Below are 17,209 nucleotides of genomic sequence, written 5' to 3'. Positions count from 1 at the left end.
CTGTCAGCTAAACCACACTCGAGAATACATTCTCCCAATATTATGGCTCAGCGCTGAAGAACGGTTACATTGTATTCTTGTCACCCAATGAATCAATCAAGACCAGGAATGCAATTACTCCGAAACACAGACATGCATATCCGATCAAGGGTTTCTATATTCCTATATACTAAGCGGGCGCAAGTTGCGTCTGCAAAATTATCTAAGCCATGTTCCAATGGTAGGGCAGAAGTAAGCGTGCAAGCATCAGAGCTATGCTATTTTTATATGGGTCTAGTATCTTCTTTTGCTTTGGTCATTGTTTCTCTGTTTCTTATTATTGTGACACTCTTATCTATACAGCTCTTTCAATTATCTTGCGAAATTGTTCATTGGCAATCGTCTGCAATTTGCAATTGGAATCTATACTCCCTCTCCAAACGAGGAACTAATGGCGCGAGGAAATTTATGGAAATCTCGCTCAAAATCTGCCACAACTGTAGTGCCAATAGACAAGGAGCTCTCGGAGAGGTTTGGTCTCTTCCACTTGAATCCAATTCCTGTACTTCCAAAGAATGGGGAGTCGCCTTATAAACTTGATATCGTGGCACTGCATGGCATAAAAGGCGATGCATTCAAAACTTGGACTGAGAAGAACGAAGATGGTGTCAAAAACATGTGGTTGAGAGATCAATTGCCTAATGAGCTACCAGGTGCTAGAATATTCTCCTTTGGGTATGATGCGAATGTACTGTTTAGTCGAGGCACGGGTACGATAGAAGATTTTGCTACCGCCCTGCTCGAGGATCTGTTGAGGGAGAGAAGCAATGATAAAAATCGAAAGCGTCGGATCATTTTTATATGTCATAGTATGGGAGGTATCGTTGTAAAGAAGGCGCTTATCAGAGCCTTCAATATCAAGCTTTACAGGAACATATTTGAGCTCACATCCGCCATTCTCTTCCTTGCCACTCCACATATGGGCTCTGACGAAACTAAGCTACCTCTATTGATCTCGAAATTTGCTAATGGTCTTCTCGCCCTCCCAATGAGATTCAGTGGTCGTGTGAGAGATGAATTAATTACGCCTCTTTCGCGAGGGTCGTCTGTGTTGATAGAAACACAGGACGAATTCAAGAGGTTGAAGCTATATGATGGAATTCGAGTTGCCAGTTTTTTAGAAATGGATATCTGCTCGGGATTGAAGGGGCTTGTGGTTGACGAAGAGAGTGCGCAGCTACACATTCCAGATGAGCGGGTGGTAAAAATGCATGGCTGTGACCATCGAAATATCTGCAGGTTTACTGGCCCGGAAAGTAGTTCATACAAGTCTGTCTGGGGTATTCTGAAAGTATATGCGGATGAAGCTAGCAGTTGTGGGTTCTGCGCAAGAAAGTAAACGGCGATGTAAATGCTGACGTCTAATCTATAGTGGTTGAAGATGATCTCGCCCCTGAGGACGAATGTAAGGAGCTCAAACCCCTGTATGAAGCCTCAATCTAACGTATATACAGCTTTATTATCCTCCATATATTACCCCGAAATGGAGCAAAGACGTCGCAATGCAAACAACGCCTACCCAGGTACCTGTAACTGGATCTCCCAAGATCGTTCCTACCTTCGATGGAAAGAGACACAACGTAGTCTAATGTGGATCAAAGGCAAACCAGGTGCAGGCAAATCCACACTTATGGCATATATTCTGTCAAATTTCCGCCACCGCGATTCTCGCCATCTAGTACTGAATTTCTTCTTCCATGGTCGCGGTGCCCCTCTCCAAAAGGGACCGGAAGGAATGTACAGGCAATTGTTATATCAACTTTACTCTCAAGCATCACCTATTCGCGAAGAACTCCGAAAGTCTTTTGCCGAAAAGAAAGCGTTGACACAATTGGAGAATGATTGTGTTTGGACTGAAGATGAATTGAAAGTATGGCTATTCAACGCCATTACTTGGATTGCGCAATCAAGACCGGTTACTTTGTTTGTTGACGCACTCGATGAAGCCGGCGACGACAATGCAAGGATGCTGGTTGATTATTTTGATGATATGAAGAAGAGTGTGTCACAAGATGAAGATAATGGATCCATAAGAATTTGCATTTCTTGTCGGCATTATCCCAATGTAACCTTGAGTGAGGGCTTTGAAGTCAATGTAGAAAATCATAATATGCATGATATTGCAGTTTTCGTTCACGCACAACTGGTATCGAAAATCATCAACTGGGACAACGACAGAGTGGCTATTGAGGGCAGGGAAAAGATGGAAGCAGCTATTGTAAAGAAATCGCTGGGTGTCTTTCAATGGGTCAAGCTTGTGGTTCCTATGGCTGCGGAGACATTCAACGACACGGAAAGTCTTAAGGAAGTTCACGTCATGTTGGAAAAGGTACAGGATGACCTCGCGGCTGTGTACGAGAATATTTTGACTAATGTCATCAAAGTTAAATATCGACCCAAAACACTGCTGTTGATGCAATGGGTTGCCCTTGCTGAGCGACCTTTGACTGCTACCGAATTAAGAATCGCGATGGCATGTGATGATGGATCCGAAAATCCAGGACAGAAACGATGGGAAGATAGTGAAGATTACATCGAGTCTGATAGGCGAATGGAGACTTTATTGAAGACGTTTTCTGGAGGGTTGGTAGAAATAGCTCTGTACACCTCAGGGCTATATCGTGTACAATTTATTCATCAGACGGTGGTTGATTTTATGCTTACTGGGGGTCTGCTATTCCTAGTACAATATTTGACGCGAAAAGATATCGGAACATATGAGAATTGGACTGGGACAGCTAATGCTCGCATCATTGGACAAAGTCAAGACCGCCTCTCTAGATCTTGCTTGAACTATGTCAAACTGCCAGACATCTCAAAGGAAAATTGGGTCGATGACTCCGAGGAAGTAGAGGAATTGAAGGCGCATAGATACCAATTCTTTGAATATGCGATTGGAAAGTGGTGGGTGCATGCGGAGAAAGCGGAGAGAGGAGGAATGTGTCAGAAATATCTAGTGCAACAGCTAGAAGAACCTCCCGAATTTTTTGATAAGTACATCACTCTAGAAAGGGCCATAGATATACATTCATATGGATTGCGCGACGGCTCAACAATTCTACATTTGATGGCATATGCAAACCTGCAAGGTCCAGCTAGAGAAATACTCAAACGAGGCGATTCTGTAGAAGATCAAGACCGGGGATCGATTCGGCCTCTACATTGTGCGGCTTATCGTGGTCACAAAGAAATGGTACAGCTTCTTCTGGACGCGGGCGCCGACATAACAGCAACTCAAGATCATCGACTTACGGCGCTCGAAGTGGCAGCTTCAAGAGCCCACGAAGATGTTATACATATCTTGCTTGAACGAGGGGCTGATATCAATGCAATCTCCAACAGTGGAACTGCACTAGAAGGTGCGGCCGCTAGTGGTGACGTACGCTTAGTCCGGAAGCTGCTAGATATTGGGGCGAAAGTTAATCAAGAAGGACATTTTGGGAGCACCCCTTTGAAAGCAGCGGCTGAGAAAGGACATGTAGAGATTGTCCGTCTACTTTTGGAAAATGGAGCTGATATCAATCATTATGAGGAGTACACTGGGACTGCTCTTCAGCGCGCCGCTATGTACGCTCACGACGAAGTGATCGGAATACTTTTGGAAAACGGGGCATCAATAAACGCACCAGGAGGCAGGCATGGAGGCACTTTACATTGCGCTTGCGACGCCTTAACTCTTTATCACGATACTGGTACCACGATTGAGCTTCTGCGATTATTGTTAGATCAAGGAGCAGATGTCAATATGTATGATGGGCCATGGGGGAGCCCACTTGCTGCTGCCATCAATCGCTGGGGCTTTCTAACCGCGAATACAAATGAAATTGATGCTCGGATAATATTACTTTTGGAAAAAGGGGCGGATGTAAATCCACCTCTTGGAGGAATTGGAAATCCTCTCATTGCCGCCGCAGGGCACGGTAACATCAATCTCCTGAGTTTACTGCTAAACTATGGTGCTGATATCAATGCAATTGGTGGCTATAGCAATACTGCTCTTTGCGAAGCCTCGAACACTAGGTGGCGAGCACACCCAGATGCTGTTAAATTCCTATTAGACAACGGTGCGGACGTGAACTTATTCGATACTTCCAAAGAAAACAATTCCAATGGCCCTCCGCTTCAACGAGCAGCGTTTAGAGGACGATTGGAAATAGTGCGTTTATTGCTTGATTATGGCGCCGATATAAATCTCGGAGCAGGGCAATCAGGAGGCGCGCTATATGAAGCTGCTTCATGTGGTCATTTGGAAATATGCGAATTGCTTTTGAATCTGGGAGCTGACGTTCATGCTGAGGGAATGGTAGGTACTGTACTTCATACTGCTGCCCATCATGGACATGTGGATATTGTCCGTCTACTACTCGAATATGGGGCAAGTGTTGATCAAGTGTGTGAATTTGGGACTGCACTCCAAGCAGCTGCCGCGAATGGCCATATTGATGTTTTTAATTTATTAAGAGGTTATCGGGCGGATATTCATTTTGTAGGAGGACATCATCATAACATGCTACAGGCATCGGCATTTGGAGGAAATATTGAAATGGTTAGGCTGTGTTTAGCGAATGGCATAGATGTCAATATTATAGGAGGAAAGGAAGTTCAAACCGCATTGATGGCGGCGGCTCAACAGGGACATGTTGAAATTGTGAAATTGTTATTGAATAAGGGGGCGAGAGATATCCAAGATGGCTATCATTTTAGTGTTTGGTATTATGCGGAAAACTGGGGCCATAGGAAGGTCATGAGTGTTTTGAAAGAGAGGGGTCTAGAGGTAGTGAGAGAAGCTGAAGGGGAGAGGAAGAAGAATGATTCAAAAGAGAATGCCGGGTAAACGATATGAATTCAGCAGACGTAATTAATTTAACCTAGGTGCTCTCAATGATTTCCTAGTGACATGATAAGGATATGAAGGTATCATAATCTATATTTCATCTCAATCAATGGATTTACAGAATGTAGGATCCGGTCAAGAGATTGTTCTAGCCACTCGATCATGTGATCAAGAAAGATCCTTCACTGCGCGTTTAGAAGGATTTATGCCATGAGTCGACGATATGTCTGGAAACCCCAGGGTTTACTTTCATGCGCGAGCCAGTCGACTACGAGGTAGGGAGACCTGCACGATAAACATCAATGCCGATAAGAGCTCTTGAGTATTTTGAAACATGGGTTGTGTTGGAGTTACTCTCTAGCCGTGGTCCGCATAACCGGGTCTCCATTGAAGTTCTAAGTTCTAACAGACATATGGATGTCTTTCGTCTGAGCCATCGAGTAATGAATGTCATCAAGTATTGAGCGCCGCTTAAGTAAGTGTTCAAATCTACTGGGTACGAGGGACCAAAGGATGCTGCGCATTTAGCTACCGGTATTCGGTGGTTCGTATAGGGCTTCAGGTGACTGCTGCATGGCAATGGTTCGCTGGCGATGTTTCCAAAAATACATCGTACATGATGACTACTGTACTCCGTATACATGGTTCTAGCTGCTGTGGCTTAACGTTACGAGGATTTTTTGGACCTATGGAAACGGTCAGAGTCTAATCCATTGAGGCTAAGTTTCGCATTTGATGAAGCTTAGTGTAACTCAATTTATCCCTGAATATCTTCAATTAATTCTAAATAAACCAATCATATTTGATTAATTCCCCAGTTTTACATCCATTAGCTGTTTCTAGTCCGCAGTTGTTCCTGAAGCCGTCTCGAATTACTTACTTTCCTTCCAGGCTCTAGTATTGATTAGTTCTTGGCGTGGTAGATCCCCTCGAAAAAATAATCTCCCATTGATCGATAGGAAAACCATAAACATTCATTTCGTTCAACTGTCTACCCTCGTTCTTTTCTTGCCCTTCTATACGAATTCTGTAATAAATCTACAATCCCTTTTTCTCTGTACCAACCTTCGTCTCTCAACTTCTCTTCAAATAATCTATATAATCATTCGTAGCAGTAGGAACTTCAAACTTGTTCAATCGAGGAAGATTGGGCCATCTAGCAGCCACACATAGGATCCTTTCGTTAAACCTGACGCTGGGTCGTGTTTAGAGGTCGAACCGTGTTGGAAATGAGTGTAAGTCCAGTGTTTCAATCTCTTGTCAATCGAGTTTCGATTCTTCCCCAACTTATTTGTCTGTTCATTATCTCTTCAATCGGCATTTGATTTCAAGTATTATACCTTTCTTTCAAAGTAAAATAAAATAAAACGCAATTCAATTACTCTGGAAGCAATTAACTAATTATCATGGCACAGTACGGGTTAGTTATTCATCATTCACCTTCCCCTGAACACCAACATCACACAACTGGGCTGCGAAGACTGGAACTCAGTATACGATCTCGATACAACTTACTGACCGGACTGTAATAGAAACAATTATGGCGGCGGTGCGAACCCGTATGCCCAACAAGCATCCCCAGGTTATTCTCAATCACCTCAATACGATAATGGAGCATCGATGGGACGAGACTCTTATGGTGGTGTGTAGCTTTGAGTACATGAACAATGTCATCCTATTAACATCAGAGCAGGACAAAATGTTGAGATGGAATCCTTAGCACAAAATGGAATGCAACCCGGAGAACAATCCGATCCAAATTATATTCTCAATGCGTGTCGCCACATCGATCATCAAATTGAAGCAGCCAATGAATACATCAACGAGTTGGACAGACTGAAGAATCGAGTCGGAAATGAGCTGGACCAAGGTGTAATCGCTAGAGATCTTGCGGGAATAGCAAGTGATTCGAGCACTGCATTCAAGGGTATAATCAATGAGATCTCTAGGCTCAAGAGAATGCCCGAGTCAGGAAGCCCAAGAAACCAACCGCAGATTGGTAGAGTTCAACGCAAACTCAAGGGAACTATGGACCAATACAAGGCGAAGGAAATGGCCTTCGAGCACGCAGTCAGAGATCAAATGAGACGAGAATATAGGATTGTTAACGCCGAGGCCACTGAGGAGGAAGTCAATGCTGCTGTACCAAATGCGGAACCACAGCAGATGTTTCAACAAGCTTTGATGACAAGCAACAGACAAGGACAAGCAAATACAACTTTGAATGCTGTCAGACAGAGAAATGAGGCTATCAAGAAGATCGAGCAAGATATTATCCAAATCGCCGAACTATTCTCGGAGATGGAGAACTTGGTTGTACAGCAAGAAGCTGCTGTAGTCAACATTGAGATGAAGGGTGAAGAAGTTGTCGAGAATATGGATAAGGGTGTTCAACAAATTGATACGGCAATTGTCAGTGCGAGATCAAGAAATAAAAAGAAGTGGTATTGCTTAGGTCTTGTTGGTATGTATCCCTTGCATCTCCTCCCATCCCTTACTTTAATCTTCCAATCACTAACATGACACGCTACAGTCATCATTGTTGCCATTATCGCAATCGTCTTAGCTGTACACTTCACCAGTAACGATTCAGACGACAAGAACAAAACTACTACTAAAAGAGCAGTCATTCCAGGTACCGACTTCACTACATCAGATAGACTTGTCGTACCAGGAGCAAGCTTCGTAGAATCAAGAATGGTGGTTGCCGGCAAGGAATGGAGTGAAGAAAAGGCAGTTGTTCCAGGTGCAGATTTTACACCTGTGGTTAGAAAGTGGAAGAAATTCATCGCATGAGTGGGATGATTCTCTGAATGAGAGGGAAATGATGTTTGTATATGGCAGGCCCAGTTGCGCTATTGATGTTTCGATTTTTTTGTCTCTTCTGCGAATATGCATGTTGTACTGAACTCGTATCAAATGAGCTGTGCATAAATAGATTTGGGCGTATATGATGGCTTTCCGGTTCAAGGACTGAAGAAGAGAAGGAAAGGGGAAAGAGGAAGGAAGGGAAAGAATGTCCTTTCTAAACACAAGCACGTTGAGATGAGACGTGCCTCGATACAAAATATTTCTTTGTGTAAGAATAATAGGTTTATATGGGAGGGAAAATTATATACCATACTTTACTTTACTTTTCTTTAGTTGCAACAACCATTATGTTGCTTTCATTCGCTTCGTTTGATATAGGGGTTGGGGAGTTCTCCGTTCCTTTGGTTTGAGAGGAGAAAGGTGGGATTGATGTTTATATAGAATATTGTAGTGTTGCTCTTAATATACGGTAGCTTTTTGTAATGAATCTTATCTGAAATTTATATGTACTTTGTTTATACTTGTTTTGTGGATTTGTGAGTTTGTGGTTTTCAAGAGATGAACAACTTGGTATTATTGTGTCATCTGTTGTTTTGCTTTGCATGAGTATTTCCACTTGTGAGTCTGGTTTACTCTGCTTCTGTGTTTCTAGTTGCTATATTCCTTGCCTGTGCTCTGATTAATTTGTTTTGCTCGTACTGCACTTTTTGTTAGACTTATGGACTCATTGCATTGCTTCAACTCATCTTGTACATCTAGAACTTTCCTACTATTCACCTAGTCCACGCATTTCTCAGCTCTTACACTTCTGCTTCACCTCATGCATTACAGCTCACATCTCACATGCATCCACCTCTATATTTGATCTTTTTGCCGAATCACCTAATTACCCAATCTCTCCAATTACTCTCTTTCCAATTCCAAGCTTCCACCCCCTCCCACTTCCCTTTCCCATGCTCTAACTCGAAATACAAGATAAGCTAGCCACCTAGATACCGAGTAGAAATTCACTCTCACTCCTCGCTACTCCCTACTCCTTACTCCTTACTCGCTAACCATCATCTCATCCCATCTATATCACCCTATCCCATCCCGTCCATCTATCTACAATATCTACGCCATCTCATCTCATGTCATCTATCAATCTACCACATCGAAAGCATGTACCTAGTATCATTTACATTCAGCATTCACTATTCACTCACACACCCCGTCTCGGTTAATAATTTGGACTGATTAATTATTTTACCTATCACAATTTCCTCAGTTAATCAGTTGGCGGTGATGATTGATAATTGATGGTTTTATTATTTATGAGTTTATATTCACTGTTCGCTCTTCACCCTCCACTGTCAGATAAATAAAGGGGGGAATGGGATGGATGTAAGGCGAAGAGGTCGGAATAGTATTATGAATTAGGTATTATAGAACTATCCTTCCCATACTTGAATTTTCACCATGTCATCTTATCTCATCGCCTTTCATTTTTTCCTTTTCCACTTTTGGATTGAGTAATCCATCTATTGTTTTACTACCTATCTTCCCGAGGTCGTCTTTACGATTGTTAGATTTTTGTTTAGATGATGCATCATTGTATCTATTCCAAGATATCATATCCCACTTCATACCATCTCTTTACTTCTTCTGAAAGCTCGATTCTCGTTCTCATTCTGATTCTCATCCCTTCACCCTATCCCACCCCTTTATTTTCTTCTCAGACCCTCATCCCCATCCAATTGTCTCCATTCAATCATCTTCGTCTTAACCATTCACCTCCATCCCGTCCCATCCCATCCCACATTTCAACCACATCACCACTACCCGCCATACTCATCACCAAAATCCATCAAAATCATTATCAGTATCATCCCTCCCATTTCCATTTCAAATCTATATCCAAATCCCACTTCCCCTCCCACTCCCCCTTCCATCCACTCCCTCATTCACTGACTTCCCTCCTCATATCAACATCCATCATCCAACATCTAAATTCCAACCCTCCCCATCCCATATCCCCATCCATACCCCCATCCCATATCCCCATCCCATACCCCCAATCCAGATACACCTAACTACCTACCCACCTACCTACCTACCTACCTAAGTAACCATACATCCCCATTCAACCTCCCACCACCTCCTTCCAATTCACATTCTCTCAGAACCCACCACCTAGACATTGGTCACTAATCATCCTAGGTACCTTGATAATTTTACTCATGTAGGTACTTAGCATGTCATTTACCACCTCGTCTCATCTCATCTCATCTCTCTAAGTCCTATCACAATATTGGGTATCATGCTCGCGGGATTTCACTGCATTACATCGCATCATATCACATCAAACCACATCACTGATGATTACATTCTAAACCTAATGATTCAAACCAAGAGAATGAAATCACAATGATTCAAACCAAAGTAATACACCAAATCAACCGATATAAATTATCTCGTACCATCTCTCCTATGAATACCTTTCAACCCCTCCCTCCCAGAACAAACATTAAGAGATAAATAAAATCGACTATCCTATCCGTCAACTCCCATACATAACATACTGATCCGATATCCCGCTCCAAGTCCTCCTAACTCCACTTCGCTTGAACCTTGATGTCATGTCTATTTAACATGAAATATTAATTAATATGATGTTGCGCCAATTATTTACGCCTATGATAATCCCTATCATGCTATGCCGTGCTGTACTGTGTCATCGTGTTACCATGTCGTAAATGTATGTATTAGTTAATATATGCAACTCCACCCATCCCAAAACCTTTCCGCCTGCCCAAAGTGTACATCCATTCATATCCAGTCTTGGAAATCAAGAAGCTTCAAATGTATCTCCTTCTTCCTCTCGCTCTCTCTGCTCTTCTTCCGCTGACTGCAATCCAGCTATCGCCATATCTCGTTCTTCGTCTCGTTCTTCATCTGCTGCTTCTCCATCAAAGTTATTCAAACCCATCTCTCCCACATCGAAACCCACTCCACCAATAACCTTACGTAAAATGTCCATCCGTTTATCGAAACCCTCAAGTAGCTTGTCCAGATCCAAATTCCCAATCTCCTTTTGATTCATCTCGTTGGTTTCCTTTCCTTTACCCTTCTCCCGACTTCCACTCAACTCTTCGTCCCCTTTCTGAACAGGTATTCCTACCCCATCAATCCTCAACATCAACCCGCCTCCCTTCTCCTTCTTCTCTCCACCATCCTCGCCCACACTTTCGAAAATCGGTGCTTTCCCAATCTCACATCCCATGACCTGCCATTTATCACTCAGACTTTGTGCTCTGACTACTCTATCTCCCGTTTCGTTCATATCGATAATGATAACTCTTTCCTCTCTCTGTTTCCCTTGCGTATCCTTGTTTTCCTTCTTCGTTTCTACTATTGGTTTTGAGCTTGAGCTCGAGTCCGAAGTTCTTAATTCCCCAGAACTCTTGTTCGTCATAGAAATACTATTCGAGGTATCTGTATTGGACGCATCCTGTAAACTTCTCAAACAGGCCTCTTTCAATTCCTCACAATCCTCATCATCCGAAAATATATAATGGATCTTACACGGATGGTGTGTTGTTGGCGTTTTCGGATGTCCATCTCCATCCTCAATTCCCATAGTCGAATCCGTAATCAACGTGAAGTATCCAGCAAAAAGAGCAACTTCTTCTCTAGGCATCTGCGAGCCGTCTTGTGAATCAGATGGTTGCTGAATATGTACTAAAGGATCTGCGACATGCGGAGGATATTCTGGCATCTCGGGGAATGGTTCTCCATATGTGTATAATTCTTCTGCAGTAGGTGAAGCGAGTCGACGTTGATCATCAGGAGAGATATTTCGGGTATTTCTAGAAGAACTGGTTTCTTCAGCAGTAGGTGAAGCATATAATCGATGGTCTTCAGTAGAAAGATGTCGAGCCTCTCTTGGTGAAACAGAATATCTGATTTCCTGCGGAGAATTCGACAGATACTGGGGATTCTGTGGTGAACTAGATATCGAAATATTACGAGGAGAAGTAGATATGCGAAGCGTATGATCCTGAGCTCGAGAGGGTGGAGGATCAAGAGAATCAGGTTCATTTGTAGACATGATGATTGGATGTATACTTGACTCTCCCGTTTGCGTGCAGTTGCGTTTTGTTGGGAAAGATGACGGAGAGGCGGGCTTGGAGTAGTTGTGTAATGATGGATATTGGTTAGCAAGCTGTCTTGGTTTAGTTGTGCATATGCCGTGCAATGTGATCGCGGGGATTCTTGATATTACAAGATCTTTAATAAATTACGAAGAGTTGTGAGAAAGGTTGGAGCTTGAGCTCCGGATGGGTGATTGATAGACGCATTATCGATGGCTTGGCGTGTCTCTTATCTTATCGGCACGTGATCACAGTTGAGGTTCTAGATCTCTTCAAGACCATCAAAGCAGACTTCACTTTGCAACTATATTCGAACTGATAATTATAGAAGATATTCCTCTGTTCCATATTTAATCTTCTTATTAAACTAAGTACCTCTCCTGCTATGCTCAATATAAACAACCCGAGCACATATAACCATCCATGAATGCCATTGCTTTCAAAAAAAAAGACTCTTTGCGCCAAATATAATATCCCCTTTCGTATTGCTTCGTAAGATTACACAGGGCTGTGTAAGTACATAATATACAATGTATTTTGCTTATGTATTGCCTCCGCTTCCTGTTATCAAAACTTCATCAAATTAGAAGAGTAAAGATACCACCCCCAACAGCAGCCATTGCTATAGCGAAACCACCAACGAAAACTCTAGCCCATTCAAATGGTGCAGGACCTCCTGATCCGGCAGATTTTGATGAAGAGCTAGTCGCTGATGATGTAGACGTAAACCCATTCTCGGCATTCAACCCCGTGGCAGTGGGATTGTAACTTGCTTGACCAGTTCCAGTCGCAGTTGCTGTTACACCAACTCTTGGAATTCCAGAAGCTGTTTGTGTAACAGCTTCTTCATTTGGTGCACTCGAAGCACTTGGGATAGCTGCACCTGCGCTTGCAAACGATACGATATTGGATCCAGTAGCGTCAAAATCGGTTTGGGCAAGTCCAATTCTGTTGTTTTCGAGGTCGTAGACCGCGTAAGCTGATCTCAGGAACGTATCACCGAAAAGCGTAGGGTTCGAACCAGCGGCTTGAATACCGAGCTGACAAGCTGGGTCACCATTGTTATAAGTTGGTGTACGACCATCGCTTGTGGTGAGAGGTAATACGAGTTGTGAGACATCCACCTTGATGGTGGGACCACCCACGCCCCCAAAGCCGTAGTTTATGCTACCAGTCTTCTTGGCTAGAGCACATGGAACTACTACCGCACCAAGTTGCTGAGAAACTGTTGCTCCAAGTTCTTCGAAAACAATAGCTGCAATGTCATCAGGTAGAAGGGTAATAGTGGTTCCAGAATCGAGGATTGCTGGGCGAGCAAAATTGGTAGGGGTCAATTGATCAGTTCCAGATGAAGATTGAACTGAGAGAGAAGTCCAAGCTACAGTAAAGGATGTTACTGATCCTCCACGAGAACTTGGGTAGACGTTGACTGTGACTAAATCACCAACATATTTCTCTGTATCAATACCACCGAACAATATTGAGCCAGTACTTGATTCTGTCTAGACGTCAGCTCTATTCTCATGAACATCTCATGAAGGGTTACACTCACGTAAATCATCCAACCACAAGCTGTAGGCATTCGTTTTGATCAATCCTGAAGAGACCATTACATTCGGTAAATTTGGGTACGTGGTCCCATTTCCAGTCTGAGTGTTTGCTTCGGAGCTATTGTATCCAATACCCATGATTCCAATTGAGATCGAAGTATCCGTAGCCAAACCCATCGTGAAACCTTTAACAGTTGCGCCACCAATCGAGAATGTATCTTGGAAATAATCTCCCGTGGATCCAGTTCCATCTACGTATGAAATGTTGAAAGCATCTTTGTCTACGTCGAGAAAAGTCTTGGACGCAGAAAAATCAACTAACGTATGTTAGCAAGCCTCCATAATAAATCATTTACTGCAGACATTTAGATATACGTACAACTTCCCCCCGGGCATCCCCCATCTCTAGTATCCTCACAAATGCTCGCACTCGAACTCGGCACCCAAACATCAGAACTACCTGTATCGATTTGTAAACTCAGTGCCTGTGCCGGTGTCCCCACTGTAACATTTGCATAATATAATCCACTAGTTACAGCATTTCCCAAATTAACCGTGACTGTATCTGCCCTTTCTGCAACTCGCATCACCTCTCCCATACCTCGTCGCTGGAGGTATTGTTGACGCCTCTGTAATTGTTCTGCTTCATTTGCATGATTTTTGGCGATTGACATTTGAACGGTATTTGCACCCGCAGAGGTCAAAAGCGAAGAGCTCAGCAGTAAACTTGTGAGCATTGTAGATCTCGCCATGTTTGTGGTATTGTAGGTAATATCGATAGAGAGAGGATGGCGGAAGAGAAGGTGTGGGAGGTTGAGAAGAAGGAAGAGAGGAGGAAGAGAAGGAAGAGTAGGAGAAAGAGGAGGAAGATGAAAAGTAAACTCGTGAATGGATAGCCAAAGGAGAGAAAGAAATTGAGGCTGGAAATGAGTGAATCGTAGGTAGGTATTTATTTAAATGCTTTCGTCACAGTGGCTGATGGCGAGAGGAGGTGGAGTATGATAGTATTGAGAATTGAGAATTGTGAATTGTGAATTGTAAATTGTACCGTTGGATTCCTGGTCCTTCGATCGTGATTGGATCACTTGAGGGAAACTAGGTTGAGACGGCAGCACTGTCCTCGACCTAGGCAACTAGCAAAGTAATAAGCTTTGAAAGCTCTGATAGCTTTCTTTCCTTAAATCAAGGTTATTTCGAATTCAAAGGATGGGCCAAGCTCGGGAAGGGAAAGGGAAAGGGAAAGGGAAAGGGAAAGGGAAAACCCCCAAAACGGAAGAAGATCTTGGAATATTGGTTAATTTTCTCTGGGGGTACCAATACCTAGTACTGTACGGAGTACCTTGGTAGATGGTAAGATTAATGAAATCGAATGGGCAAGGAATATCTCGATTTCCAAGCAGGATCCGTATTGTTTAATTGAACTGTTCCATATAATATATAATATCCAATTGTACAATGGGAGCGGAAGATTTAATACTGAAGTCGTACTTATGCACACAATCTGAATCTGATACCAAAGATGGAAAAAAAAGATAAAAAATTAGGACGCTAGATTTTATTGAGACAATGTCATTGAAAATGGGTGTTCGTATCTTTTTCTTTATTTTATTTCATTTCATTTCATCTGTTCACGACCAATATTTGGATATATTCCCATATATAAAATATCCAAACTTTTACTCCTTTATTCTTCCACCTCCCCAGCCATCATCATGAATGTTGTGATGCAGCGTTCCAGATTTTGGAAAAGGCGCTCTGTAAAACGGGAACCAAAGAAACGTGTCCGTATAGCCAAGATTTGAGACTGCCACGACTGATTATCACTCCGTAATGGTTTTCCCCGTTTCTAAAGAGAGTTGTAGGGCTTAGAATATCCAATCAAAAACGACGCCTACTTTTCAGATCTGACATTCCTATTCCTTTCGTCCACATACACTCAGCCAGCTGAACACAAATTAGTGCTCCGCATAGAGGCATAGAGAGACATTCCGCCACAAGTCTTGTTGTACGCAATCACACCGTCGTGATTTTCCCCCAAGTAACAAGCCGTTGTATTCTACCACAGCAAACCATACCATATATAGCATAGGACTATTTTGATACGCTCATTCATCCCGTCACAACATTTAGAGTATCACCAGATCAACGACATTGTAATAAATAGCTCTGCCAGGATTGTTTGCCCCTCGACCCTCAAAAAAACCACCCCCCCCCCCCAGATGAATCGGCAACTAGCCGTGCACTGCCTTGTCACGAAAAGGGTAAAGAAAGACTTGGCGAAAGCTTGTATTGAACGGGAATTGTGTGAGTGCGGCGGTAAATAACATCGTTATGAATAGTTTTGGTGAGAAGTTTCATTGAATAGGGTGATTGATAATAAAAGTACCTCCAGCTACCTCATATCATGCCCGATGTCGAAGAGTCCGAGTAATCGACTTCATTTGCTGAAAGAAAAAGGGAAAGGGAAAGGGAAACGGAAACGGAAAGGGGCGAGAAAAGAGATTGTCATGGAATCTCTGACGGACTTCACATATGTTTTGATTGTTGGTGGCCACGGGAAGTGCGAAGGAAGCTGAGTTCAAGCTTCTGTCCTTGTTTGAGGGGCAGCAGCGGTAGTTGTAGGGGTCGAGGTATGCTTTGGTTCCCGTCTCTCATATACGGTGTAGGCAGGTGGTTAATGAATCTACCATGTGGCTGTGCAGCGGTAGGTGCTGATGACGTGTATGACTTCATGATGTAAGGTTACTCGAACATTGGCGAGCTCGATAGCTCTATCTAGTGGTTCTTGTGTTCTTTGTCATGGAGAGATTTGTCAATTTGGTAGGTTTTCGATACTAGCAGATCGAGTGAGGAGAGTACTAGTAGCTCTTGTGCTTTCATGCATTCAAATCTCAAGATATCTTCGCACGGCGTAGAAAACATTCTGCGATTGGTATAATTCGCACTTCGCTGAAGGGTGTATGGCTGGCGTCATGCTTTTAGATGGCAAATTCAGGAAGATTTCATTGCATTTGATATCACATGATGATCTCGCGAAGAAATGAGCCTACCAAGATTACGAGGGAGAGGAATGGATACTCAGTAGATGCCACCAGGTTACCAAAACCAGGAGCTTTTGCTGGAAGTGCACACGCGTTCGAGGAAAGTCCATACTATACGCTCTGTACGATACGGACTTTATACTTGACATTCTCAGAACCGTGGAATACGTCGAGAACAGAGTGAACTTTGAGGTTTGTGGGTGTGAGGTAGAGAATGATATCCAATCATCTTGCGTCTCTACCTAATTCTTCTGTAGGTTCAACCTTCAGAGTGAATTTCGAAACTCATCCGTCCGCTGCCATTCGAAATAGCATGGCCCCATGTATCGCAGGAACGATGGAATAACTTTCTTTTGGTTTGGATCAAGCCCCGAAACTATTGTCGATATAAATCGTTGAGGTTACTCGAAAAACAAAAGAGTATATGCAATACAAAATATTTTTTAATATGTACACAGCAAAAGCAGATTCGGTTGGGATCCTTTGGGAATCACATTGCGAAAATCGACGGTAGAAATGATTGAGTCCGTTAATAAACATGTCCAATAGCTGTAGCTTTTCCCCTCACCTGATCCATCCAGAGAAACGGAAATCAGAATTTACAAAGTACATTGTGAATCTTTTACTGATAATGGAGAGGTTCATTCTGATTATTTGAGAGAGATCTCGAGGAGGTTCAGTCGATAATATAGGTAAGCCTTGTATATTAGGCTCAAATACTAGACTTATCCAGTTTCAACTTTCAAGCCCGCTCTCCATAGCAAAGCTCAATTCAGTTCAGAAACTCTCAGGGAAAAAGAG

The 17,209-nt window shown here is 42.9% G+C and overlaps 5 protein-coding genes across 5 annotated transcripts; 3 read left to right on the top strand and 2 right to left on the bottom strand.

The window, feature by feature from the left end:
• Positions 1 to 209: 209 nt before the first annotated feature.
• EAF01_000520 (uncharacterized protein) lies at positions 210 to 4,873 on the top strand (the record flags this gene model as incomplete). The annotated part of the gene is made up of 4 exons (XM_038908770.1): positions 210 to 220; positions 343 to 1,355; positions 1,412 to 1,444; positions 1,494 to 4,873. The coding sequence occupies 4 exons, from the start codon at positions 210 to 212 to the stop codon at positions 4,871 to 4,873; spliced, it is 4,437 nt and encodes a 1,478-aa protein (XP_038775676.1).
• A 1,211-nt stretch (positions 4,874 to 6,084) lies between these two features.
• EAF01_000519 (uncharacterized protein) lies at positions 6,085 to 7,669 on the top strand (the record flags this gene model as incomplete). The annotated part of the gene is made up of 4 exons (XM_038908769.1): positions 6,085 to 6,293; positions 6,406 to 6,515; positions 6,567 to 7,337; positions 7,407 to 7,669. The coding sequence occupies exons 1-4, from the start codon at positions 6,280 to 6,282 to the stop codon at positions 7,667 to 7,669; spliced, it is 1,158 nt and encodes a 385-aa protein (XP_038775675.1). The 5' UTR covers positions 6,085 to 6,279.
• A 2,842-nt stretch (positions 7,670 to 10,511) lies between these two features.
• Positions 10,512 to 11,774, bottom strand: EAF01_000518 (uncharacterized protein; the record flags this gene model as incomplete). The annotated part of the gene is made up of 1 exon (XM_038908768.1): positions 10,512 to 11,774. One exon carries the CDS (start codon positions 11,772 to 11,774, stop codon positions 10,512 to 10,514), a length of 1,263 nt encoding a protein of 420 aa, XP_038775674.1.
• Positions 11,775 to 12,395: 621 nt separating this feature from the next.
• Positions 12,396 to 14,119, bottom strand: EAF01_000517 (uncharacterized protein; the record flags this gene model as incomplete). Its single annotated transcript, XM_038908767.1, has 3 exons — positions 12,396 to 13,315; positions 13,370 to 13,684; positions 13,747 to 14,119. 3 exons carry the CDS (start codon positions 14,117 to 14,119, stop codon positions 12,396 to 12,398), a joined length of 1,608 nt encoding a protein of 535 aa, XP_038775673.1.
• A 2,272-nt stretch (positions 14,120 to 16,391) lies between these two features.
• On the top strand, positions 16,392 to 16,592 carry EAF01_000516 (uncharacterized protein; the record flags this gene model as incomplete). The annotated part of the gene is made up of 1 exon (XM_038908766.1): positions 16,392 to 16,592. One exon carries the CDS (start codon positions 16,392 to 16,394, stop codon positions 16,590 to 16,592), a length of 201 nt encoding a protein of 66 aa, XP_038775672.1.
• Between the last annotated feature and the right edge of the window lie 617 nt (positions 16,593 to 17,209).

The sequence above is a fragment of the Botrytis porri genome (assembly GCF_014898465.1).
Source record: "Botrytis porri strain MUCL 3234 chromosome Unknown BPOR_001, whole genome shotgun sequence".
Classification (NCBI taxonomy): Eukaryota; Fungi; Ascomycota; class Leotiomycetes; order Helotiales; family Sclerotiniaceae; genus Botrytis; species Botrytis porri.
Note: the sequence above shows the minus strand (reverse complement) of the source record. Positions and strands in the feature narration are given on the sequence as shown.